This window comes from Xenopus laevis, chromosome 2S, assembly GCF_017654675.1.
Source record: "Xenopus laevis strain J_2021 chromosome 2S, Xenopus_laevis_v10.1, whole genome shotgun sequence".
NCBI classification, from domain to species: domain Eukaryota; kingdom Metazoa; phylum Chordata; class Amphibia; order Anura; family Pipidae; genus Xenopus; species Xenopus laevis.
In genome coordinates, this window is record NC_054374.1 from 126,120,109 (window position 1) to 126,147,372 (window position 27,264).

Here is a 27,264-nt window from a genome sequence, read left to right on the forward strand (position 1 = left end):
TACAGAATAAATATAGTGTTATAGTTTGCACTATTGTGGCTAATCTATTGGCAATAAACTACTTCGGTAGCTTTCCTTCTCCTTTAAGCATTATAAATGCTGATCCAGGCGTTATTCCCTGTTTTATCCTGGAGGAAGAAACAATCACAGTTCTCTACTTGAGCAGAGAATTACGTAGCCTAATTCGTATCATATCTTGGTTTCACTCACCCCCTGCAGTACATTTATGCTTGCCAGATATTTTACTAAAATAGAGAGAAGAAAAGAACAGAGGAGGCTTCTCCAGCACTTGAAGAATTACACTACCCAATAATGTTACTTTTGTCCATGGTTGTGGCCCAGCTCGTGTTACCCAGTAACATGCAGAAAGAAACCCAAAATAGGAAGGATGTTAAATAAAAGGGTTGTTTAACCCGAACCTCAACCTGTAACTGTGGTTTGTGACATAACTTACCTCCCATTTGCTGGTGTCTGGTCCCAGGTAGCCACTGAATGCTTTTTGGCCCCATGGGCACTGAGTAGGATTACAGATGGGTGCGAATGCTGACACGGTCTGATAAAAACACAAATGGAAAGGAAAACAGTATTTGTTATCATGTACAGCATATGTCGGTTAAACATAATCACTTTGGTCCCTCATTCCACAAACAGACATCAAGCTTTCACTTCTAATGTGTCTTTGAAGCCTAATTAACAATAACAGAAAGCAATTGGCACATTTGTGTAGTACTCATCATGCGGAGCTGGAAATGCAATTAGCACAGCTGGTGCTTCAGGCACTTTGGAAATAAGAAGCGAGATTCCATGAATCAATTATCCCTGTAATACAGTTCATGAAATAGAAGGCAGGGTCCAAAAGAGTTTCAGCAGAAACATTTCAGTGACTCATCATCACACACTTAATTATATTTTCTGATTTTACAAACATAGAAATGAAGGTTCATACAAAAGGCTGGGCAGCTTGCAGGGTTCAACAGGTTCAGTTCGTTCCTTTCTGGGAAAGCAGTGAAAACGGCAAAGAAAAGCTACAATCTTCTTCATGGAATAAAAAATATATTTTAAATGAACTGTTAGTATGACATAGAGAGTGATAATCTGAGACAATTTGCTATTGGTTTTCATTTTTTTATTATTTGTGGTTTTTATTAAGCTTATTGTTCAGCATCTCTCCAGTTATCAGTTTCGTCAATCTGGTTGCTAGGGTCCAAATAATCCTAGTAACCCTGCATTGGTTTGCATAAGGGAGGGGAATATGAGTAGGAGAGGTCTAGTTAGAAAGATGAGTAATAAGAATTAGCAATATCAGGCCATTTGTAGCCTTACAGTATTTGTTTTTCAGATGGGGTCAGTGACCCCCATTTGAAAGCTGCAAAGCGTCAGAAAGAAGGAGGCAAAACTATATATATAAAAAAAAAATTTATGGCCAATTGAAAAGTTGCTTAGTATTAGCCATTCTATAACATACTAAAAGTTAACCTAAAGGCGAATCACACCTTTAATTTCAAGACCCAATAAAATAAACACAATAGATTTTCATCACCACGGGCATATGCCAGCCTATTGATCATCAAGTACCAGGCACTGGAAGCACCAGGAAAACTTTTTGACATTACACCAAATTGATGGCTGGTCTGCTGACCCGGATTCCTGTAGCTTCTAAACTATTTCTGTTTTCTCTAGACTTTCATTTCTTGTGTTGGTTACACCGTTGTTTCCTTCTGTAGGACTGGAAAGACCTCTTCACCCTTCAACTCTGATATGATTGGTTTTAGTTCTGCTCAAAAAAGATATCCATCTGTGAAGGTCTGCCCTTTGTAGCATTACTGCCTGACCAATGTCTGAATGCTTTCATGGCTACCACCACTCTGGCTAGCATTCAGCTGCTAAACAATAGTTTCTAGTGCCCCAAGTTAAGACAGGTTCTAAGAGATTGTTTAAAGGAGAAGTAAGCTTTATCAGAAAGTTCTATATAAATACACCATTAAACCCGCAAAGTAATGCTGCTTGGAGTCCTCTGTCAAAAGAAATATTGCATTTCTTTCCTTCTATTGTGTACACATGGGCTTCTGTATCAGACTTCCTGTTTTCAGCATAAACCTCCAGGGCTAGGGCTTGAGCATGCTCAGTTTGCTCCCGCTATCCCTCTACCCTCCCTCCTCCACTCTCTGCTGCAATCTGAGCCCAGAGCTATGAGTGAGCAGGGAGAGACTCAGGCAAGGATTGATGTCACACTAATATGGCAGCTGCTATCCTAAACAGAGAGAGCTTCTAGAGCTGTTTACTTAGGCATGTAAAGCATTCTGCAGAATAAATATAGTGTTATAGCTTGCACTATTGTGGCTAATCTATTGGCAATAAACTACTTTGGTAGCTTTCCTTCTCCTTTAAAGAGATACTGACACCAGAAAATAACCTTTTTTTATATTCATCATAACATTATCTTTGAATGCTATTTATAATTATGCCATAAAAGTATTTGTCTGTTTACCTTACCCTTCTTACCCCCATGTTCCTCTATGAGGGGGCTGCCATATTTGTACAGCAGGAGTCCATTAGCATTAGAAACTCTCACTGACAGACTGAGATGGGACAGTCAGGTTGGCAAAACAGTCAGGTTTAGGAACTTCAAGTGACAATAACTTACAAAAGCAGAACAATCAGCAAAAACCTATCATCGTGACCTATAGGTAACTTTTGATGTAGATTAATATTTTTTAGTGTCAGTATCACTTTAAGGCCATTTTTGCTGAGAGGTTTGTTTATGAAAGTAATTGTTAGTTGAAGTTCCTAAACCTGACTGTTTTGCAAACCTGACTGTCCCATCTCAGAGTGTTAGTTAAAGTTTCTAATGCTAATGGACTCCTGCTGCACAAATATGGGGATACTTTATGGCAAAATTATAAGAAGCATGCAAAGTCAATTTTATGGTAGATGTAAAAAAAGGTTCATTTTCTGGTGTCAGTATCTCTTTAAGTCTTCATGTATCATGATCTCTCAGAAGCTCCAGGTACCTTACTCTAGCCACACAGGGTAGACTGGTAGATGCAGTTGATGGTCACAGCAAAATAGTGCCATGCACACAGGGTGTTCTACAGGTTATTGTCCAAGGCATCTCTGAAGGACATGGAGTGCTTCAACGGGATGGTGGAGCACTGAGACAGCTCAGAGATGGCTGAATCAACCAGGAGGAGGGGGTGTTATTTAACAAATTTCCAGCGAATAAAGTACTTGATATTTCTAGGATGAGTTTCCAAAATCCAGTAACCCTTTGATGGCATAACAATTTGTTAGCTGGAAACATCTCCCAGATATGTTCATTCCACAGAACCTTCAACATTTATAGGAGATGAACAAACTTCCGACTGTTTCTTTTGGCTGATGCCATATTGGGCTCTGACCCAAGGGTTGTTTAATGACTGATCCTCAAAAGCCAATGGGGCATATTTATCAGAGTGAAGTTAGAGATCACCACAGTCCTCTAGAAAGAAATTCTGCCACTCTTCATTCATGTCTATGGAATTTTTAAAAGAGTATTTATCAATGGGGGAAAGTTCATCCTTTGATAAATATGCCTTTAAAATGGCAAATAAATCAATGGAGAGTGGTGATCTCTAACTTCACTCTTTGATAAATATACCCCTATGAATTCAGACTTTTGTCATCTTCCCTTTTTAATTATATTCTGATACCAATGTAGATATGTTAATGTGTCTATTTGAGAGTTTTGAGACAACCAATACTTCACACTGGTAGGGGCCAGTAGAGTGGCAGGTGTTGTAGCAGCACTCATGATAAAGCATATAAATTTGCCTGGGTGCACGCTCCAAAACCTCTCAAAACACTTGCAAAGCAGATCAGCACTTAAAAAATAAACTTCATTTATTTAGCAACAGACTCTTCTCTAACATTTATAGCCACATAAGAAACGTTACCTTATATTTCCCTGGGTTTTTCAGCGCACAGATTAATGCACCATGCCCTCCCATGGAATGGCCAAAAATGGAAACCCGATCTGGATTTGTTGGGAAATTACCATTTATAAGATGTGGAAGCTGAAATAGAGAAATAGTATACAGTATATTTACGACAATATCTCGAAAGGCAGACGGCACTTCTGAAAAAAGGGTTTATTGGAATTCCTGCTGGTAAAAACCTGACGCGTTTCGGGAGTTATCCCTTAGTCATAGGTTAGCTAACCTATGACTAAGGGATAACTCCCGAAACGCGTCAGGTTTTTACCAGCAGGAATTCCAATAAACCCTTTTTTCAGAAGTGCCGTCTGCCTTTCGAGATATTGTCGTGTTTACAGTGGGGACACTGTTGGACGGAGCACCTGACTTGAGGGGAGAACGGTGAGCATGTGCGGTCCTTTTTTGCCTTTCTATATACAGTATATTTACCTGCATCTATATAATGCAAGTATAGTTAAAGCGGCAACCCACAATTGTGAACTGACTTACAAGAACACAGAAATTATTCATTTAAATTTTTACAGCAATCATTTTTTCTACAGATAATTTACAGTGACTAACATTTAATAATGACATGATTTGACTCTCAGTGTGAAAAGCCTACAGAATGTGCTGTTCTTTTTATTAACACTGCATCTGCCAGCACAAACACCATCTGTTTCCCCCTCAAGAACCCTGGAGCAATGTCTCGTGTCTGTATCTGCTGAGGAGCATGTGTCAGCCACTCTAAAGGAGTCAGCATTAACTCTCGCGTCTCAAAACCTAAACAACTCATCAAGGCAACTTGATATACATTAAGACCTCCTCCCCCTTATCCTCCTGTTCAGTTCTGTAATACTTATATTTATTTAAAATTACATGGGAGAATAAACGCATAGCTTTTGTTAGTTACAAGAATGACCACAGTGGTCATGGATAGTGGCATCTGCCCATGCTCACATTGCATACCCCCACCAAAAAAATGACAGACAACATTAGCTAGTCACAACATACTTACACATATGCACACACAATCCTTCATTCCCTGCGTGTCTTACTATGTCCTGGCCTTGTTTCTCCATCATGCACTGCCTCGCTGCCCCTACGCCTACAGCCCTGGTCCTCATTTATTCCCTTACTGCAAGAACTTTCCTCAGCTTACCTCATCTACTATGTATGAATACATTCTGTAGTTTGTTTTCCAAAGATCTTCAGTGGCATTGACATAGAATCCAGCTCCTGTACCAAAATCCCAGCTCTCCTCTTCTCCATCTATGTTGCAGCCACCTATCAATCAAAGCATGGGAAAAAGACAAATGTGTAGGTAAATCTACCTACCAGGAATTAAAAGGCAGTCTATTTTAGTAGAAAAAGGTGAATCGATTTCAATAAATACAAAATGTCAATGAACAATAAATGTGTCAATATTGCACTCCGTAACCATAACATTTGATAAGCTTTGCATAATGCTCCAGCGCAATAAAATGTCCTTTAAATGTTAAAGAAAAACTAAATATCAGCAAGGATTAGGCTGTAAATGCCGTACAATGACTTACTAAGACATACAGTATTAAATTTGTTCTCGGATTCTATTTCTGTTTAATTGCCCTTGTGAATATTTTTACCATTTAAACTTGAAACATTTTGCAAATATTATATCCCAAACATCTACACAATTTGCCTTTCTTTTAAAAAAAAAAAACCCCTAAATATGCCTATAATTTAATTTTTTAGGTGGATGGTCAAAATACATGTTCTGTGCAACATAAAGGAAACCTTACGTGGGCTGGTATCTGGTGCTACTATGATAAGTCCATGCTCAGAGGCAGCTTGATGAAAAGCTGCTTTTGTGATAAAGTTTTGCTCCGTACATGTTAATCCTGTTGGGTAGAAGAGGAGGAAAATTCTTTAATAGAAAAGACATAAAGCTTATCATCTGTTAAAAAAAACTTTTATATATCACAGCTGTTTCAAATATCCACATAATGCACAAAAGCCATGAATATCTTGTAAATGATATCCTTATAAACGTTGACTAGTGAGGTCATCAGTCATAAATAGTGAGAAATTATGTCATTTTTGTCACGACTCAGAAAAACTTGTGTATTATAATAAATAAATTACCCCTTGTTGGAAAATATGAGGATATTAGGAGTAACCTCAGAGTTTCATGATCTTATAAAAGCACGAGGCCGAAGGTGACTTATAATTTCCTTATATTTTACAATATGGGGTACTTTATTCACTATATAGTTTGAGTATGCAAATACTTGCTCAGGAATTAAAATCAACATAGATCACTCGCACAGAAATTACAGGCAGTCCCCGGTTACATACGAGATAGGGTCTGTAGATTTGTTCTCAAGTTGAATTTATATGTAAGTTGAAACATATACATGTACTTGATGTATATGACAGATGTTTGTCATATATGTCACCTTTCTGTGCTCTGCAGTAGAGAAAACACATGCCAGAGGGGATTGGGGCAGGTGGTTTATTGAAGCTAAATGCTAATCAAAGTCAAGCAAACTACAGTACATTATTGTAATAGCCTCTGTGTGTAAGTGTGAGTTGTATGTAAGTCGGGTGTATGTAACCTGAGGACACCCTGTAATGGCCCAGCTCATAAATGTACATGTAACTATATTAAAGAAAGTTAAAATTACTTGGGGGTTCAAAGTTGTTAGACACCTCCAGTGATTCAGTTAACTTACCTGCTAGAACAGGCTGGTGCAGTTTGCGGAGTGCTGTACCCCCATTTTCCACCCAGATGACCCCTGAAAAATGTTCTGTACTGTGTGTGCTTGCCCAAACCAACAGGGGGTTCCTGGAAGACTCAGCACTCAGCAAACTGTACCCATAGCTGGTGTCGTTTTTGAGGAAGAGGAAAGCCCGCTTGTGGCAGCAGGTCAGGCACTAGAGCAAAAGATATTAACATCTATGTAACATAACATTTTTTTTTAAAAAAATCCGTTTGTACTTAACGAAAAAAGACCACCAAGACACGTTTAACTTTAAATTTGCAAAGACTTTATTAAGAAATAACTTACCGATTCTCCGCTTGCGCTCCTCTTCAGAAACGGCGACAGGGAGACGATCCATCATGCGATGCTCGGTTTCCCCTCCCTGGCTCTCGCCTACAGAAGGCATGGAAGAGAAATCGAGTGCAGCACGATGGATCGTCGCCCTTTCGCCATTTCTGAAGAGGAGCGCAAGCGGAGAATTGGTACGTTATTTCTTAAATTCTTTGCGAATTTAAAGTTAAAAGTGTCTTGGTGTTTTTTTTCGTTAAGTAGAAACAAAATATTTTATACATTTTTTTTTTATGTTACTGGTCTTTTAACACAATAATATGGCCCTATTCAGAGTAACCTTAAAGGGATGCTGTCATGGGAAAATTTTTATTTTCCAAACGCATCAGTTAATAGTGCTGCACCAGCAGAATTCTGCACTGAAATCCATTTTTCAAAAGAGCAAACAGATTTTTTTATATTCAATTTTGAAATCTGACATGGGGCTAAACATATTTTCAGTTTCCAAGCTGCCTCCAGTCATGTGACTTGTGCTCTGATAAACTTCAGTCACTCTCTACTGCAGGTTGGATGTTGCCCCCTCCCTTTCCCCCCCAGCAGCCTAACAACAGAACAATGGGAAGGCAACCAGATAGCAGCTCCCTAACACAAGATAACAGCTCCCTGGTAGATCTAAGAACAGCATTCAATAGCAAAATCCAGGTCCCACTATGACACATTCAGATACATTGAGTAGGAGAAACAACAGCCTGCCAGAAATCAGTTTCAGGCAAAATGACCTGAGATGGCTGCCTACACACCAATATTACAACTGAAAAACACTTGCTGGTTCAGGAAGGAAATTTTATATTGTAGAGTGAATTATTTACAGTGTAAACTGTGTAATTTAGAAATAAACACGACATCATAAAAATCATGACATAATCCCTTTAAGGGACTTTATGTTTCCTTCAGGTTCTGGTAAAGTGTGAAATCCACATGAACAAATGTCACCTAGTAAGTTAACTCCAAAATAAACTAGGTAAGGGAGCATGCACTCAGAAATATGAATCTAGAGATTTTCAGGCTGGATTTAATATACCCTTATATCAGTATGTAAACGTATACAAAGTATGCTTTTGCAAGCACAGCCCAAATTCCTTTTGCACCACTTTATTTGCACATCTTTGTATTTTCCTACTTCTACACCTATTACGTGAAATGACTGGAACTTGCTTGAAAGGGATACTGTTATCACATAATTACACCCTTTCTTCGTTAATCCCATTTAATTATTTACACAACCTTAAATATGCAATGTAGCAGTTGTTACAGATTCAGATTTCATCTATTTATGTATTTTAAAATGTCAGTCTGCAATGTGCCTCTCATAAATACTCACAGACCTCTGCAGACAGCAGGGCAGTCAGTCTTAAAGTGCTTAAATGATTCTCACTTGTGAGACACTGGTTCTGATGTTGATTGTATGAGGACAATCTTCACCAAAAATGAATTTCAGGGCAGCTAATCATTTTTGTGAAGAAAGGGAAGGGAAGAATCAAGACTTCCAAGTAAAACATTCCACCAGAAGAACACAAACATTTACTTCAGTTTTGTTCTGATGTCGATTCTTTTAGCAACACTGAACTACTTTACACAATATTACACATTCACACAGAAGAAAACACTTTTTATTTCTAGGACAGTGTCTGTAAACTGTATATACAGTAAACAAAAGATAGAAAATCTATGTACAAACAGTTTAATTAAATATGGCTAAAAATACTATATTTTATATATACAATGATCCAGGACTTCAAACTTGTCATAGGGGCTCACCATCTACGAGACACAGGTCTTTACTGCTAAAGGGCTGTGGTTGACTTGGGCTGATACAGAAGCACAAAACATAACGTACAACATTTCTAGCCTACTTTTTTATTTAGGCTTTAGTTCTCCTTTAAGGGATGCAATATTTATAAATAATAAGCCCAGTTGCTGCTAAGAGTCCTGAATAAAGATCAGTTTCAGGGCCTTATATCTATTGTGAGGGCTTATATTTTCTATAGAAAAAAATGGTACTCCTACCTAAGCTATAGCACCTTTATGCTTCATACACAGAGACTTTCAAAGATCAGCAGAATTTCAAGGTCTACTTATTCACATTCATTTCCAAATACATGGCAGTGGTTCATTTCTGAAGGTGTTTAAAATAGATCTATTCACGTTGGGGATTATCTGCAACATTAGGTCAGTGGCACAATAGTACATACCTGAAAGCCAGTAAATAACTGGACATTTTATGCTTTCAGCTTTCTGAGGCAAATAAATTCCAAACTTCATCTTGCATTTCAGTTCAGTGCTGGTAAAAAAGAAGTATATTAAGCATTAGAGCTATGCTGATAAAAAGGCACTGTGATGTCCTAACATATTTATTCTCTAACCCTTGTCTCATGCCTTGTAACTAGCTCTTCCTATATGAACAGTAAAATACAAGCAAATTGGCAGGAAAAAAATTGAAGCATAGTCCCTACCATTTGGTGATATGATTGTGCCAACCTCTACTCTAAGGTGGCTCACCAATCTATAAAGTCATCGTAGGGGAGATGGGGTGATTGCATCTCATAAAATGGAAGGGGACTTTTCCACAAGGTGTACAGCAGTGTTTAAATACAGATTTACCCACTAGTCCACCTGCTCACCTGCCCAGCATTAGTAATATCTGTTTCACCCCATGGCCATTGCTTAACATACACAGACCTGACCTCACAGCAATGCATATGGTAGTGTGGTAGGTATGCATATTATGGAAATAAATAATGCCTCCGAGGTACTGGGGAGGTGAAATAAATATTGTAGAGTAAATCACGGTTTGCCCAGAGCAGCTGTACCTGTCAACATATCTAAATCAGCAGTATGCATTGTATTACACACTGACATGCAGATCTGTTTGAAGACTACGGTTTCCCTTTGAGGCAAACGTTCTAGCTCTTAGGTTAGACCTCCCTACTGTACTTAATCAAGTACATCATTCCCATGTAATTTAACAAATTCCTGCCATATGGGCTAATCAGCCAAGGGACCAGGTTATCGTATATATATATATATCCATCAGCAGTTATGCCAGTAAATGTCTCACCAATGCACAGTTTAATTTTTGAAATGTCCATAGCCCTGACAAGCCTTTTTCCCTCATTCCCATAAAATCTAGCCCCCTTGCAAAAGTAAGCTCACTACTGTAAATCATTTTCTTATGTTTAAAATCAGTGGTACATTCCGAGCACTCATCACTATGGGTTATTCTCAGACATGACTTAGTTCTCAGAAATGTGTACACTGGGTATGTTAAAGACTTCCCTATTAAATTAAACATCATTGGTCACTGGATATGATGTGAAATACTTTCAAAGCCTTTTCAGCTTGAATGAAGAAATAGAATAAAAAATAATTCGAATTTCGAAGTATTTTTTTGGCTACTTCAAGCTTCGACTATGAATCGAACGATTCAAACTAAAAATCGTTCAACTATTCGACCATTCGATAGTCGAAGTACTGTCTCTTTAAAAAAACTTCGACCACCTACTTCGCCACCTAAAACCTACCGAGCATCAATGTTAGCCTATGGGGAAGGTCCCCATAGCCTTTCCTAGCTTTTTTTGATCGAAGGAAAATCGTTCGATCGATGGATTAAAATCCTTCGAATCGTTCGTTTCGAAGGATTTACTCGTTCGATTTTTCCTTCGATCGTACGAACTAAGGAAATGCGGTAAATCCTTCGACTTCGATATTCGAAGTATTTTACTTCGACGGTCGAATATCGAGGGTTAATTAACCCTCGATATTCGACCCTAAGTAAATGTGCCCCCTGGTATAGTGGTATAGTGTGGAACATGAGTTATTTAAGCAAGATGCCAATTGTCGGATTTTTGTTTTCAGATCAGTGGCCCCAGCAGCCACAAAAGCTAATTAATTGTGAAGATAGATTTTCAGTTATTTTGTACCAGTTATATTAGTACTGCCTGATTTCCAGTGACCCTAGCAACAATTTACTAGTTTAATTGCCATACTGGAACAAAGCAGGGGAAAGTAAACAGTATTATACAGTAAAAAAAAGGGAAAAAAGACAGAGCATGACAGACCTGTTCCTGCAGGTGATCAGTGTTAAAAGGAATTGTTCAGTGTAAAAATAAAAACTGGGTAAATAGATAGGCTGTGCAAAATAAACAATGTTTCTAATATAATTAGTTAGCCAAAAATGTAATGTACAAAGGCTGGAGTGACTGGATGTCTAACATAATAGCCAGAACACTACTTCCTGCTTTTCAGCTCTCTAACTCAGTCAGCGACTTTAAAGGAGAACTAAACCCCCCGCCTCGCAATGTTAAGTCCCTACTGGCCCCCTCCCTGCCTCCCCCTATTCACAGCCTTACCGAAGAATTCTGTCCCCTCTTCAAATAGTGACCGCACATGCAGAGTGAGAAAAGCAGAGCTTTCTGGTGCCATCTCGGCACTTGCACAGTTGTTGTGAACCAGAAGATTGCTCCAACTACGCATGCACCATTACGCCGCTCACTTCACAAGAAGAAGTTGGTGAGAGAAGAGAAGAAGATGGTGCCCGTGAGCTCCACTGTGCTCACTCCGCATGTTTGGTCACTATTTCAAGAGGGGACAGAATTCTGGGGTAAGTGCAGGGGGGAGGCAGGGAGGGGGTCCAGTGGGGACTTAACATTGCGGGGGTTTAGTTCTCCTTTAAGGAGGTCACATGGGGCATAACTGTTCAGCAAATTTGCAATTGATCCTTAGCATGCAGGTCAGATTCAAAAGCAAACAGTTATGTCCCATGGGGCCCCCCTTCAAGTCACTGACTAACTCAGAGTTAGAGAGCTGAAAAGCAGGATGTTGTCTTCTGGCAATTATGTTACACATCCAGTCACTCCAGCCTTTATACATTATATTTTTGGCTAACCAACTATATTAGAAACATTTTTTATTTTGCACAGACTATCTATTTATTTTTATACTGAACAATTCCTTTAAATTAGGGAGACTTCCAAAGAAGTACAGGTATCAGACCTGTTATCCAGAATGTTTGGGGCCTGGGGTTTTCCAGATAACTAATCATTCTGTAATTTGGATCTTCATACTTTAAAGTCTAATAGAAAACCATGTAAACATTGAATAAATATAAAAGACTGGGTTTGCTTCCAATAAGGATTAACTATATCTTAGTTTGGATCAAGTACAAGCCACTGTTTAAGTACTATAGAAAAATAGGAAATAATTAATAAAAATTGGATTATTTGGATAAAATGGAGTCTATTGGAGACAGCCTTTCCGTAATTCGTAGCTTTCTGTATAATGGGTTTCCGGATAATGGATCCCATGCCTGTTTTTTGGCATCAATGCCTTTTTAACGATATAGGCATAGGATTTCTCATCCAGAAGATCATTATTCATTGAATTATGGGAATTCCATTTTTCAGATGGCATTTTAAGGAATAATTATTCACTTCTGGCTCAGTTGCCTTTTTCTCTAATAAGACACATGGGATCCATTATCTGGAAACCCGGTATCCAGAAAGCTCCCATAGACTCCATTTTATCTAAACAATCCAATTTCTAAAAAATGATTTCCATTTTGTCTGTAATTATAAAACTATAACTTGTATATAGTTATATATATAACTTTGTATATAAAACTATAACTATCTATACTAAGATATAATTAACCCTTATTGAAAGAAAACCAGCCTATTGATTTATTTAATGTTTACATGATTTTCTAGTAGACTTAAAGTCCGAAGATCTACGGAGAGACCCATTATTTGGAAACCCCGGGTCCCAAGCATTCTGGATAACAGATCCAATACCTGTATTAGCTACACTAGCATAAATCCATGTTGATAGCAAACAATGCCATTCAATATTTTAATATTGAAATGTTTATTAGCCTCAATTAATGCTTTGTTACATTCCAGAAAATACAGTTATTCAGACCTAAGGTTCCAAACATTGAGGTTAATAGATTCTCTACTGCCAGTACTGTACCTAGAATATTATTTCCCTTTAATATTTACTACAGTTTCTGTTTAAGCTTCAGATCTGGTTTTTACTAAAACTCCAACCATGAATAAAGAGTACATTTAAATAGTATTTAGACAAAATTAATCTAGAACATGACTGGTTTACACATAAAACAACCAGTTATACACTGCATTTACATAGTATTTTCACTACTTAATCATACTTAATATTAGAATTCCTTATCTTGAATTTTGGTCATATTTATCACATTTCCAAAATTAAAGATAGCATAATTTACAATTCTGAATCGTCTGTTATAAAACTAATTTTAAAACTCAAGTTGGTATAATCCATTATTTTTTTTATTATTTTTTTGAGGGCTGGAAAGTGCTGCTGAAGGGTCTCATTTATAGAAGTTGTTTTTTCTTATTTCTCCCAGTCTCTTACAGTCCCAGTGATTGTGAAAGCAGTACAGTAGTATGATAGAATGTCGTTGGTTTGTAATTTCCTTTTCCTTCCCTACATTCTTATTCATAACTCATTTTATTAAAAGTCAAAAGAGATTCACAGATGCAACAATGCAACCCTGCCTTGTCCCTCTCGCTTTTCACTACTGCTCCTCTTGTATAACCATAATTCTCACAGCCTCTTTCATTAGATAATTGAACCTTGTATTAAAACATTAAGATGTTCTAATAATTTGTACATATACACTACTAAACTCTCAATATCCCGGAAAGCAGAACCAAAATGTTGGCACATTCTTTCATGGATCACTTCTTATTAGCTACAGAAATATACAAAGCAATACTATTTTGCACTGCTTTTCCTAAAATCTTGGGTATACTGGTGTATAAATATTGCAGTTGTGAAATTCTACCTGCAACAAATCTTATTTGAGAAGGCACCAGGAAGCCAAGCAACAAAATGCACAATAGTGCAAGAAAAGTTCTGGGTTCCTGGTGATTTTTCATTTCCATGTGTTTTTGATTAGTCTGGGTTATAGTTAGTAAAGCTCCACAGGCATTAAATAGCCTGTAAAATAAATATTCAGTTACTATTTCTTACCTGTCATGTTCAAACACCTTTTGGAATCCCTCAAAACACTTGTTGCTTGAAATCTCCTTTAAGGCCATAGTCAACCCTGTAGAGACAAACATATGCAATTGAACAAGCTAAAAAAACACCATTTAGATTTTGAATGAGTGATGCAGGTTACATGGTGAGAAGGAACATGGAGCATTCAATTTAGAAAGAAGAAATTACTTAGAAAGAAGAAATATTTTCAAGTTGTGATTTAATTTTCTGTACTTTCTGTAATTTGGATCATCATTCCTTAAGTCTACTAGAAAATCATGTAAACATTAAATAAATAAACCCAATAGGCTTGTTTTGCTTCCAATAGGGATTAATTATATCTTCGTTTGGATCAAGTACAAGCTACTGTTTTATTATTACAGAGAAAAAGGAAATCATTTTTAAAGATGTGGATAATTTGATTATAATGGAGTCTATGGGAGACAGCCTTTCCGTAATTCAGAACTTTCTGATAACGGATCCCATACCTGTATATAATCTTGTTGCATACGGTTAGCAATACTGTTTTGGCCTCAAGAAATGTCCCAGAGTCAAAAGTAGTGTTAAAAATAACTATAGGTGTGACAAGTCTACATACTTGTCGCCCACTGTCGCTCATAAATAGTCCAGGGACTAGTCAGATTGCCATTTTGGAGTCAGGAAGGATTTTTTTCCCCCTCTGAGGCTTTGGAGAGGCTTCTAATGGGATTTTTTGCCTTCCTCTGGATCAACTTGCAGTTACGCAGGTTAAAATGTTGAACTTGATGGACGTGTGTCTTTTTTCCACCTAACTTACTATGTTACTTAATCTCCCTGTCTGCCACTGCCTTTAAGGTCAGTCCACACGAGCAGATTCGGGGAGATTTAGTCGCCTGGTGGCTAATCGCCTCTTCTTCTGGGCGACAATCTCCCCAAACTGCCTTCCCGTCCACTATAATAAAAAGTCACCTGCGCTAAAGCACATGTGGCACTTCGTTTTCCGAAGTTGCCTCATGAGGAAACTTCGGGCGACTTCGGAAAACGAAGCACCGCATGTGCTTCAGTGCAGGAGACTTTTCATTATAGCGGACGGGAAGACAAGCAAAGGCAGTTCGGGGAGATTGTCGCCCAGAAGAAGAGGCTTAGGGTAGTATTTAACCCTTTGCCTGCCAAGCACGTACGCTGTACGTTCTGGCAGGCAAGGGCTCAGACTGCCAAACACGTACCTTGTACGTTGTTTGGTATTTCCTGCTTTCTAAAGTGATCTGCGGCTCGCAGGGGAAGGAAACAGCCGCAGATCACTTTGCAACCCCCTAGGCAACGCGCACCCGGTCCTCGATCCCCTGCTGGCCCCACCGATCGACCCCCCACCCGACCCCAAGATCCGCCGACTACCCAAACACTAACCGTGTCGGATTTCAAGGCACTTTTCTTTTCTTCTGTGATCTGCGGCTCGCGCTGCTGGGAAAAGCCGCAGATCACTTGCCAGCCCCTTAGGCAACGAGCTCCGGGTCCTCAGTCGCCTGCTGGCCCCACGATCATTCCCCCACGTGACCCCCAAGCAGCGCCAACGTCAGCTGACACGTGGCTGCTTCTGGGGTAAAAAATCCTGCCTCTCAGCACCGCCCCCCTTCTTCTCTGCTGGTGCTGATCTGCCTGGGAGCCTTCCTGCTGCGGACCTCCAGTTGTGTTCAAGAGGGGGAGACTTTGCCTATCCCCAGGTACAAAATTTACTTTATTACACTTTGTTTTTATCAAACTTGTTTTTTTTTTTTTTACTTTTATCAATTTCTCACTTCTTTCCCCCACTATATTTGTATATTTGTACACCCATATACCCACACCAATACTCACATATATACACACACCTTTGCAAGAGTATACACCTGCATAATTATATTTATTTGCTGTCATTTTATCATTTTCGCTTTTTCTGTGATTTTTTTTATTGAATATTCTGTTCTGTTTTGCTTATGTATCTTTAGTATAGTTTTGCTGTTTGGTGCTTTGGTATAGAAAGATATATTTTACTTTGTTTGATCCGTCAGAATATGTACTTTCCAAAAATATATGGTTTTCTTGGTTTTTTTTACAGTTTGGGGCTCTTACGGCACATAACGCACAGTTGGGGCTCTCTTTTCAGCAGCTGAGTTGGCCGGCGTGAAAATTCAAATGCTCATTTTTCATTTTGGGTCCGTACACACCACACACTTTGGTAAAGCTATGCATATTGGGCATCAAACTGTTCAGTAGACCCTTGGCATCAATATTTATGGTGTTTTACAATTGTATGTAAGAAATTGGGTGAGATAAATGCGGCCAATTGCAATATTTTTAGGCGATTTTCAGAAATGTAAAAACAGTTGCTTTTATCGCCAAATTTAGGAAAGGCTTGCGACTTGGTACTTTGGAGTACAAAGACATGCATACCCAATTTGGATTCGCAGGAATGTGTACTTACCAAAAATATATGGTTTTATGGGGTGAACGCACTTTTTTCTACCTTTGCCCCCCCCAAAACAATGTAAATGTGTTGATTTTGCAGTACCTGAAATGACAGACCATATGGGGGTCTTTGTTTTGGGGCCCCTATACGCCACGTACTTGGGTACACCTATACATATTGGGCATCAAACTGTTCAGAGGACCCCAGGCTTTCATATTTGGGGTGATTTGTCTTGATACCTAAAAGTATGTGGGTTATACAATGCTGCAGGGTCGAAATTTTGAAGTCATTTTTGGAAATGTCCCCAAAATCACCAAATTTAGGAATGGTTTGCGGCTTGGTACTTTGGAGTACAAAGACATGCATACCCAATTTAGATCCGTGGGAATGTGTACTTTCCGAAAATATATGGTTTTCTGGGGTGAACTTACTTTTTTCTACATTTGCCCCCCTCAAAACAATGTAAATGTGTTGATTTTGCAGTACCTGAAATGACAGACCATATGGGGGTCTTCGTTTTGGGGCCCCTATACGCCACGTGCTTGGGTACACCTATACATATTGGGCATCAAACTGTTCAGAGGACCCCAGGCTTTCATATTTGGGGTGATTTGTCTTGATACCTAAAAGTATGTGGGTAATACGATGCTGCAGGGTCGAAATTTTGAAGTCATTTTTGGAAATGTCCCCAAAATCACCAAATTTAGGAATGGTTTGCGGCTTGGTACTTTGGAGTACAAAGACATGCATACCCAATTTAGATCCGTGGGAATGTGTACTTTCCGAAAATATATGGTTTTCTGGGGTGAACTTACTTTTTTCTACATTTGCCCCCCTCAAAACAATGTAAATGTGTTGATTTTGCAGTACCTGAAATGACAGACCATATGGGGGTCTTCGTTTTGGGGCCCCTATACGCCACGTGCTTGGGTACACCTATACATATTGGGCATCAAACTGTTCAGAGGACCCCAGGCTTTCATATTTGGGGTGATTTGTCTTGATACCTAAAAGTATGTGGGTAATACGATGCTGCAGGGTCGAAATTTTGAAGTCATTTTTGGAAATGTCCCCAAAATCACCAAATTTAGGAATGGTTTGCGGCTTGGTACTTTGTAGTAGAAAGACATGCATACCCAATTTAGATTCGTGGGAATGTGTACTTTCCGAAAATATATGGTTTTCTGGGGTGAACTTACTTTTTTCTACCTTTGCCCCCCCCAAAACGATGTAAATGTGTTGATTTTGCAGTACCTGAAATGACAGAACATACAAGGGGGGGTCTTCATTTTAGGGCCCCTATATGCCACGTGCTTGGGTACACCTATACATATTGGGCATCAAACTGTTCAGAGGACCCTAGGCTTTCATATTTGGGATGATTTCTCTTGATACCTAAAAGTATGTGGGTAATACGATGCTGCAGAGTAGATATTTTGAGGTGATTTTTGGAAATGTCACCTAAATCACCAAATTTAGGAATGATTTGCGGCTTGGTACTTTGGCGTAGAAAGACATGCATACCCAATTTGGATTCGTTGGAATGTGTACTTTCCGAAAATATATGGTTTTCTGGGGTGAACTTACTGTTTTCTACTTTTGCCCCCCCCCCAAATCGATGTAAATGTGTTGATTTTGCAGTACCTGAAATGACAGACTATATGGGGGTCTTCATTTTAGGGCCCCTATATGCCACATGCTTGGGTACACCTATACATATTGGGCATCAAACTGTTCAGAGGACCCTAGGCTTTCATATTTGGGGTGATTTGTCTTGATACCTAAAAGTATGTGTGTAATACGATGCTGCAGGGTAGATATTTTGAGGTGATTTTTGGAAATGTCACCTAAATCACCAAATTTAGGAATGATTTGCGGCTTGGTACTTTGGCGTAGAAAGACATGCATACCCAATTTGGATTCGTTGGAATGTGTACTTTCCGAAAATATATGGTTTTCTGGGGTGAACTTACTGTTTTCTACTTTTGCCCCCCCCAAATCGATGTAAATGTGTTGATTTTGCAGTACCTGAAATGACAGACTATATGGGGGTCTTCCTTTTGGGGCCCCTGTATGCCACGTGCTTGGGTACACCTATACATATCGGGCATCAAACTGTTCAGAGGACCCTAGGCTTTCATATTTGGGGTGATTTGTCTTGATACCTAAAAGTATGTGGGTAATACGATGCTGCAGGGTAGATATTTTGAGGTGATTTTTGGAAATGTCACCTAAAGCACCAAATTTAGGAATGGTTTGCGGCTTGGTACTTTGGCGTAGAAAGACATGCATACCCAATTTGGATTCGTTGGAATGTGTACTTTCCGAAAATATATGGTTTTCTGGGGTGAACTTACTGTTTTCTACTTTTGCCCCCCCCCCAAATCGATGTAAATGTGTTGATTTTGCAGTACCTGAAATGACAGACTATATGGGGGTCTTCATTTTAGGGCCCCTATATGCCACATGCTTGGGTACACCTATACATATTGGGCATCAAACTGTTCAGAGGACCCTAGGCTTTCATATTTGGGGTGATTTGTCTTGATACCTAAAAGTATGTGTGTAATACGATGCTGCAGGGTATATATTTTGAGGTGATTTTTGGAAATGTCACCTAAATCACCAAATTTAGGAATGATTTGCGGCTTGGTACTTTGGCGTAGAAAGACATGCATACCCAATTTGGATTCGTTGGAATGTGTACTTTCCGAAAATATATGGTTTTCTGGGGTGAACTTACTGTTTTCTACTTTTGCCCCCCCCAAATCGATGTAAATGTGTTGATTTTGCAGTACCTGAAATGACAGACTATATGGGGGTCTTCCTTTTGGGGCCCCTGTATGCCACGTGCTTGGGTACACCTATACATATCGGGCATCAAATTGTTCAGAGGACCCTAGGCTTTCATATTTGGGGTGATTTGTCTTGATACCTAAAAGTATGTGGGTAATACGATGCTGCAGGGTAGATATTTTGAGGTGATTTTTGGAAATGTCACCTAAAGCACCAAATTTAGGAATGGTTTGCGGCTTGGTACTTTGGCGTAGAAAGACATGCATACCCAATTTGGATTCGTTGGAATGTGTACTTTCCGAAAATATATGGTTTTCTGGGGTGAACTTACTGTTTTCTACTTTTGCCCCCCCCTAACGATGTAAATGTGTTGATTTTGCAGTACCTGAAATGACAGACTATATGGGGGTCTTCCTTTTGGGGCCCCTGTATGCCACGTGCTTGGGTACACCTATACATATTGGGCATCAAACTGTTCAGAGGACCCTAGGCTTTCATATTTGGGGTGATTTCTCTTGATACCTAAAAGTATGTGGGTAATACGATGCTGCAGGGTAGATATTTTGAGGTGATTTTTGGAAATGTCACCAAAATCACCAAATTTAGGAATGATTTGCGGCTTGGTACTTTGGCGTAGAAAGACATGCATACCCAATTTGAATTCGTGGGAATGTGTACTTTCCGAAAATATATGCTTTTCTGGGGTGAACTTACTGTTTTCTACTTTTGCCCCCCCAAAACAATGTAAATGTGTTGATTTTGCAGTACCTGAAATGTCAGACTATATGGGGGTCTTCCTTTTAGGGCCCCTATATGCCACATGCTTGGGTACACCTATACATATTGGGCATCAAACTGTTCAGAGGACCCTAGGCTTTCATATTTGGGGTGATTTGTCTTGATACCTAAAAGTATGTGGGTAATACGATGCTGCAGAGTAGATATTTTGAGGTGATTTTTGGAAATGTCACCTAAATCACCAAATTTAGGAATGATTTGCGGCTTGGTACTTTGGAGTACAAATACATGCATACCCAATTTAGATTCAGGGGAATGTGTACTTTCCGAAAATATATGGTTTTCTGGGGTGAACGTACGGTTTTCTACCTTTGCCGCCCCCCAAAACAATGTAAATGTGTTGATTTTGCAGTATCTGAAATTACAGAACAAACGGGGGGTCTTCCTTTTGGGGCCTCCTATGCCACGTGCTTGGGTACATCTATTCATATTGGGCATCAAACTGTTCAGTGGACCCAGGATTTTATATTTGGGGTGTTTTACATTGATACCTAATGATGTGTGGGAGATATGTTGCTGTAGAGTGGAAGCTTTGAGGTCATTTTTCAAAAAATTCACCAATTTCTATAAAACACTATAACTTTAGGAAACAATTGCAACTTGGTGGTTTGGAGTACAAAGATATTTCTACCCATTTTTGATTCACCAGAATCTGTTCTTTCTAGTAATGGGTAGTTTTCTTGGGTAAACCTACTGTTAGTGGAATGTTTGGCCTTGAAATCAAAAGTATGCCGTTTGGGGAGTGTTGCTTTGGAAATTTGGTTGTGTACTGCTTGTAGATTTTGAGCTATACAAGTGAGAAATCTCCATAAAACTATATATATTTGGTATTGTCGCGTTCAGGAGACATAGACCTTTCTAAATCAGCTGTGTTCTCGTACATAAAATGAATGATGTTTCTGATATATGTGATTGTTCTTCGTGCAACATGATTTTTTTCATTTTATTTGACACTTAGAATCCAATATTTTTTTAGAGAAGTAGAATTACACCAAAATTCTTGCATATTGTGAAAGTTCAGGTTGTCCTGAAAAAAACAATATATTGTTTTCCTGGGTTAACTAAAAGACCACCCCAGGAAAGGCCCTTAAAGTGAAAGAGTGCAAAATATCTAAAAACTGCTTGGCAGTAGATGTTCGCATCTAGGACAAAACGGCTGGCAGGGAAAGGGTTAAAATGTATTACTTGATATAATCTGTTCTTTGTTTCCACCAGTTTGATAGAATATAGCTCATGTGAAGCACTATGAATCAGTCCACCTTAGAAGAATCAATTAAAAGTAAACCCTAATAATCTCTAAAACGGAACAAGGGATAAAGCCTGCACTTTTTGCATAGTAATCTGGTGAACAGTCTGACGGAGCTATAGCCAAATAAATAATAATAATTCACTCATGAATCAAAAGGCATGTCTGGCCCACCTTGAACAATGCTACACTGGTTGCATATAAATGTTTCTTGATTGACACTCCTAAGTACACCTAAAACATTTCAGAAATACACCAAAATGGGTGTTGCTACATCGTTGCTAACCTGATCTAGTAAAATACTACTTTTAGGCTATAAATCCATTGCATACGTGATCTGAGAGAAATATAACAAAGACTATCTTTTTATGAAAGCAATTTTATCACATCTGTAAACTTTACCGACACGTTCCCACGCTCCACCCTGACATATAATTGACACATAGAAGGATTCTTTTCTGTGCAATGGTGGAGTATAGGGAATGTTTATTATATCTCAGCTGTCTCAATATGTTAGAAGAAAAGTACACATTTGGGGAAAATGCCTCTAAGGGCTCTTACTGAAGAGCGTTTTTACCTGCGCTCCCCTGCGGCTGAACGCAGAAAAACGGAACGCAGGGGAGCGCAGGTAAAAACGCTCGTCAGTAAGAGCCCTAAGAGTGCAATTACATATGACATGCCACTATGACTTTTCATATGATAATCATTAACTTTTACTTAGGCAAGTCATATTATTATAATGTTGTTAGTTTATAACATCCATATATTCTATAAGTAGAATTATGTGCAACTCCAGTGTAATGTCAAACACTGCAGGGGTTATTTATTAAAGTCTCCATGGCAACAGTTTTTTTTTACTATAAATCCAAATTTTTAGTGGGAAAAAAAAAACTTGAATTTTTCGAGATTTATTATACTCCAGTGGATGCAAAAAGTCTGAATCCGAAAATGCGGCATCTCAGACCTGCCGAGGTTGTATATGAGTCAATCAGAGAGGGTTCCTATCCTATTTAGAAGTTTCTGTTGTCTGCACTGGAATTACCGTATATACTCACGTATAAGCCGAGTTTTTCAGCACCCAAAATAAGCTGAAAAACGCTGCCTCGGCTTATACGCGGGTCATTTAAAAAATATTACCTATTTGGATGCGCGTGCCTCCTCCCTGCTGCGGCGCTTCCGACCGGCAGCTCACTGATGCGCGTGCCTCTTGTAGTGCCTCAGCGCTCCTGATCTTAAACAGATCCACAGCTATGGAAGTGGGAACCGCGCTGGAAGGAGAAGGGAAGTAGGGCTCTATGTAAGGTGCTGGCACAGGAGTGCAACAGTAGCAACAGCAGCAGCTCCCTCCCCTCTCTGGTAGCCGGCAGCCAGTGTCATAGAAATCAAATGCATCAAATCCGATGGTGGGCGGGCTAGACAGGGTAAAGCAGGAGAAAATGTAAATCGATTTGAGGGACGCGAGTGATACAAGGGAAGGGCTTATTATAATTAGAAGAATGCGCAGAAGCTTCAGAATCTGTGAAACACGATCCTTCTGTGCCCGAGGCAGCAGGGAGGGAAGCCAAATAATTTTAGTGACGTCACCCTACCAGAAGACATGAAAAGAGAAGAGACAGCCTGGATTCACTGGGTGCAGTAAGTTATAACCTAGAAAGCCTTTCATTAAAGACAGCATGTTTATTAACCTTTCGTTCTCCTTTAAGGTGGAAAAGCAGCAATGCAGATGGTGATGGACCTGCTTTTGCAAGCTGCTGCATTTTTCACCCTAGGCTTATACACGAGTCAATAATTTTTCCCAGTTTTTGTTGGTAAAATTAGGTACCTCGGCTTATACACGGGTCGGCTTATACACGAGTATATACGGTAGACCGAAAATCTGACTATTTCGGGCAAAAATCTAAAAAAAATACTTTTGGGAAAAATCCGAAAAAAATCAAGCGAAACGTGGATTCTAGTTTGGTCTTTTTCATTTTAAAAAATCAGATAAATTCAGATTTTGATACATAACCCCCTGCATGTTAACAAATGAAAATATGCTATCAGACCAATTTATAATGCTATTTGATACAAGAAGATCCGAAATGGCAAACTATATGCATTTTTATGAATGAGTACAAGATGTTTAGAAATCTGACAAAATATTTGTTGCAACTTAGGAAAAAGTGCTAAAGGTGGCCATAGACTTAAAGATCCGCTCGTTTGGCGACATCGCCAAACGAGCGGATCTTTCCCCGATATGCCACTAAACTGCGTGGCTATATCGGGAGTAATTTGAGCGTTCGGCCGCATGGCCGAACGATCGAATTACGATGCGCCAAGCGGCTCCGACGGGTCGTCGGGTAAAAATCCAACCTTCCCGATCGAGATCGTGGGCAGATATCGATCGGGATGACCCGTCGGAAGCCCCCATACACGGGCAGATAAGCTGTCAAATCGGTCCAAACGACCCATATCGGCAGCTTTATCTGCCCGTGTATGGCCACCTTTACAAACTCGAGTGCTCATATTGATAGGCTGCTGTAGCCACAACTGACTACTCTAAAATGATTCCAGGGGAAAAGAAGCAAAAACACTGAGCTGGCCAAAAATAATATAGGGCTTTCAAAGTTTCACAAATTCAAACTGTGGGAGCGCTACATTCTTTTAAACAGAACCAGTACATAATATAAAAGTAATTTTGTTTTCTTAACCATTTTCATTAACATAAAATATGTTTTTACACTGTGGTTTGCTTGTTTTGGATTTGTCTACTTTTTTTATATTTCATTCTGCTACTAATTGGCCAAGTTGCAGTAATTAAGAGGGAAAATACACCAGCTCAATAATGGGGCTCACTTTACAGCTATAAAGAATTGATCATCTTGCTGAGATTTCACAAACAATAGTGGCTGCACTAATGCTAGCATAATTGTCTTACTGAATTGTATTACAAATCACAAGAAAATTTTGATCAAAACACATACTCAGCTCCACTGAAGAGCACAATTTAGCCTTTAACCCCTCAAAACTTAAGGTGGCCATATACTATTAGATCCTCTAGTTTGGCAACCTGCATCAACTAGCCGATGCGGTCCTGAATCGCAGAAAAAAAATCCAACTTGCCTGATCAATATCTGGACGATTTTTGGCCTAATATTGATCGGGAGGACCCATCGTGAGGCCCCCACACATAGGCAGATAAGCTGCCCAATCGGTCTAAAGGACTACTATCGGCAGCTTTAATCTTCCAGGGTATGGTCACCTTAAGACTGAATTATTCTTGATTATTTTCTTATCCATTCTCACCAGTGTGAGTAATTCAGTTTCTCATCAACAGCGTTGCAAGTCAGCTGACTCAGGAGTCTGACCCAGAGAACAGAAAAGGACAAATATATTATTTCCAGATGAAATTGACAACTTTAAAGTCATTGCAAATTTGGAAAATGAAATGGATGGATGGTTTTCAAAAGAAAGGTAGTCAAGTTAATCTTCAATAGGGCTAGTTTAGACAAGGCATCCTCAGTGTTATGTGGAAGGACCAGGAAATTGAAAAATTCCAGATTTTTTTTTCCTGAACTGAAACATGGCATTGGGCAAAGATCCCACCTTTTCTTGATTTTAGCCAGAGTTAAAACGAACAGAAAGGAAGGTATAGATAGGAAATTCTTAAATAGCTTTTAATTTTCTGTCCTTCCACAAGGCATGGGGTTATCCCATGCATGTCCATTATGGTGTTAAGCCCAGGAAAAGAAAACAACAGTATGTATATACAATTTACAATAACCATACAAAAAAGTGAACATATACTTTCGATGTGAGGTTTTATTACAATGGTAGGGGACTTTGAAATACTTTAAAACTGGTTGTTCCTAATCAGATAGCACATACAAGTAACATGGTAGTTGGTTAGGTATGTTATATACACTTTAAATCAGGGGTGTCCAAACTGCACCCCGAGAGCCACATGTGGCCCAGGATGCATATGAATGCGGCCCAGCTTGGTTCCCGAGGAAATGTCATGTCGCAAAGGATATAGGAGGAGGGGGGACCTCCAGTTAGTAATAATAAGTCTATTTAATATCCAGGTGTCCCATATTCCAGTGTATAGCTCCATCTGGTTATCCAACTGGCATTGTAGTTCTTATCTATGTATTTCCTTTACTTTTACAAATCAAACGTGTTTGTGTATTTCATGTGTGACCCCAGACAATTTTTCTTTTTCCAATGTGGCCCTGCGAGCCGAAAGTTTGGACACATATGCTGTGTCATGTGAATAAGGGAAAGCAGCAAAGTACGGGTTACATATTAACTATTATACCGGTAAGTGAAATGTCACTATAGTGCAGTAAACCTTGGACTCCATTTGTTGCAAAACTCCCACTGTTCCTGTTTGTTTACATAGGAATGTTGAGGGTAGTTATAATATATTGGGGTGATTTACTTATTTAGGTGCTCCATTACACATATATGCTGCCAACCAGTTATTTTTCCCCCCTAAGGCAAATTGGTGAGGCTTCAGATGTGTTTTTTGCCTTCCTCTGGATAGGTAGTTAATAAAAAAAAAAAAAAAAAAAAAAGGTTGAACTCGATGGATGTGTCTTTTATCAACCTTACTTACTATGTTACTATGTTACAGTTGTTCTTATGTTATTCATGGGGAAAAAAGATAAATAGAAATGCCGGTATTTTTTTCCAGAAAAGGAGGAAACCCTGCCTTCAACTGTCAGCCATTATGTCTCATTTATGCTCCTTTCAGCTATCACACTTGCCCTCTATTCCCTTCAGTGCAGTGGCTTTCTCCTCAGATTCAGATATCAAACTTGGTTTTCCAAGAGACAAATAGCCAGCACTGGCAATGTGTACATTCTAGCAAATGCCAGAGTCTGCTATTCATTTGGGCCCATCACTGTGTGATTTCATAGCACAAAGGAAATAACATAACACAAATAGAAAATAATACTTTCTACGTGTGAAAAAAAAAAGTTTTTAAGCTAATATACAGACTCTATTTCCCGGGAACTTAATTAGACACGATTGGCTGAAAGGAGACATCTGCAACCCTCTATTGGCTGCTAATGATTAGCCCGCCCTCTGGACGTCTATGAGGCAATTGGGGGTGGGGCATTCTGAGATGGGAATGGACTAATAAATGTGAGCTGTGGGGGGATTTGAATATAGCTCTCCCTGCTCGCTGACAGAAAGCGGAGGATATATTAATTAGTACATTGCTGAATGTTAGGGGACACTGTACGGTCCGGCCAGCAGACGGCTATCTTTAGCGCGAAGAACATGGCTAGGCCAGCCCATTGGTTGCTCAGTGCTGACACCCCTCCTCACTTTGTGACTGTCACAAAAGCTGTCATTAGCAAGTGTGAGTCCGCCGGTTATGCCATTATAGTGTCTGTCCATTTGTGCAGTGTCTCGTTAAAAGGGAACTGGCGCGCACTCTTTACATGCGCCGTGATATCCATTTATTAGGCGCCTTAATATATGATACAGGAAAGGACTCGACCTTCTATTTGGTGCCACAGCGTACTATCCTGATAACACGAGTCCCTGCTTGCTTCTTGTGTCATTACTTACCTCACTTGCTGCTGCTGCAAATCAGCTCCACACTTTCCCAGAACTGCCCAGAGCTCCTTGCGAACAGTCAGTCGAGTTAATTGAGAGCCGAATCTACTCTCTACTGACCTCTTCAGGCCAGGAGGAGACAATTACACATGTTACTTTCTGAGGAGAATCCCCTGACTCGTCTACTTCGTGTCATTCCAAAGGCAATAACTTTTTGTCTGTTTATATGTTTCTATATGAAAATTCCTTCCTGTCTCCAAGATGGCAATTGGATCATTCCCTGGATCAACTTATACTACAAGCTATTTCCCATAACCCTGTATTCCCTCACTTGATATAAAAAGCCATCCAACCCCTTCTTAAAGCTATCTAATGTATCAGCCTGTA

The 27,264-nt window shown here is 39.3% G+C and overlaps 1 protein-coding gene across 6 annotated transcripts in view; it reads right to left on the reverse strand.

Moving 5' to 3' along the window:
* Window positions 1-26,981, reverse strand: part of esd.S (esterase D S homeolog) — a 31,357-nt gene extending 4,376 nt beyond the window's left edge. The window contains exons 1-9 of one of the 6 annotated variants that reach the window (XM_041583181.1): window positions 26,890-26,981; window positions 22,465-22,739; window positions 15,449-15,752; window positions 14,054-14,129; window positions 9,235-9,323; window positions 5,732-5,830; window positions 5,113-5,237; window positions 3,933-4,052; window positions 455-553 (exon numbers count right to left, since the gene is read on the reverse strand). In XM_041583181.1, coding sequence (XP_041439115.1) covers window positions 455-553; window positions 3,933-4,052; window positions 5,113-5,237; window positions 5,732-5,830; window positions 9,235-9,323; window positions 14,054-14,121 — 600 coding nt within the window. In that variant the 5' untranslated portion in view covers window positions 14,122-14,129; window positions 15,449-15,752; window positions 22,465-22,739; window positions 26,890-26,981. 6 annotated transcript variants of the gene reach the window in all.
* Between the last annotated feature and the right edge of the window lie 283 nt (window positions 26,982-27,264).